Raw genomic sequence first — 1317 nt, forward strand, 5'->3', positions numbered from 1 at the left:
TACCTTATGGAGACACTACATTCTATCATCTTCTTATATGAAGCTGCCACATGATATGAAGGCCATAAAACATATAAGAGGGTCCTTTCGCTCCTTACAAAGGAGGAGGCCCCAATTCGGCTCTCACCCTCCCTTTTTTCTTCTCCCTTCTCTTGGTCTCAGGCCACCTGATCTGAGTCTCATGGCCACCACTTTCTTCGACTATTATACTTATGGTTCTCCATCAAAATCAAAAGGAATGGACTGCTAAGAATAGCTACAACAACTATTCTCCAATGATTGAGCATGGACAATGCGTAAATGATTTCTTTTATTGCATTATCCCTTCTACTATATATACATGCACTCAAAAACAGAAGCAGGATCAAGGGGGAAAGAAAGAAATAAAGAGCTGAACTAAAACTAAACTAAACCAAATAGTACTTGTTTTTACAAAATCTGCCAATTAATTATGGATCGGTGGCTTTCTCGTTGCTGGAGTATAGTCCATAGAGACTAGTTCGTCAACGCTAATAGTAGTTTCTACTTCATCTTTTGTTAATGTAAGCTTTTGATGATCATGGGGTTTTTCAGTTTCTTTGGCCGCCGGTAGATTTCGTGCTGAAAAAGAAAATAAATGGAGTTAAGAGCAAGAAACTCCTCATATATGTCAAAGAAAATATAACATTAAAGGAATAAAGATATATAATTGATGAGTTGGAGACTCAAGATTTACCTCCAGCAGTTGAGGAGATGAAGAAGAAGAAAAAAGCAGCAAGAACAAGATGCTTGTAAGGAACTCTAGCCATTTAGAGTTTATCTGGTTTGTTTCAATGCTTTGGGTGTGAACAAACATCTTCAAGTTGCATGCTCTTATATAGAAGCAAATTAACAGGTACTGGTGTCTGGTTGTCTACACTGATACATGGATGGACAAGTGGAGCATTAATAGAAAATGACATCAAAATTTGTAGAAACTCTACGTGAGTAATGTGGTGTTTTAGAGTCTACATCAATGTCTCCTGCTGTCTTTGGCATGGAAAATACTAGCATAAGGCTCGGAAAGGAAAGCTCACACAGTAATGGAGGTGTCATTTAGACTGTTGGTGTAAGTTTGTTTCAATATTCTGCGTTGTTTTGTTGGTCTCATCTTATCAATTTTGCTTTCTAGACTTGTATCAAGAATAGGGACCAGGAAACAGCTTCTAGCACTGACTGGTTTTGTGGACCTTCATTTTCCTTTGCACTCAGGGCCATTCGATTTGGCACGAAATGTAAAATTACTTCTGTGAATAAAATTATTTAGAATTAAGATTTTTTAGTATATTTTATCAAATT

At 37.0% G+C, this 1317-nt stretch overlaps 1 protein-coding gene across 1 annotated transcript; it reads right to left on the reverse strand.

Moving 5' to 3' along the window:
* Nucleotides 1-292: 292 nt before the first annotated feature.
* On the reverse strand, nt 293-810 carry LOC120184634. The gene is made up of 2 exons (XM_039189048.1): nt 716-810; nt 293-600 (listed from the first exon to the last, which is right to left on the reverse strand). The coding sequence occupies exons 1-2, from the start codon at nt 786-788 to the stop codon at nt 446-448; spliced, it is 228 nt and encodes a 75-aa protein (XP_039044979.1). The 5' UTR covers nt 789-810; the 3' UTR covers nt 293-445.
* Nucleotides 811-1317: the final 507 nt, after the last annotated feature.

This window comes from Hibiscus syriacus, unplaced genomic scaffold, assembly GCF_006381635.1.
Source record: "Hibiscus syriacus cultivar Baekdansim isolate YM2019G1 unplaced genomic scaffold, ASM638163v2 tig00112925_pilon, whole genome shotgun sequence".
NCBI classification, from domain to species: Eukaryota; Viridiplantae; Streptophyta; class Magnoliopsida; order Malvales; family Malvaceae; genus Hibiscus; species Hibiscus syriacus.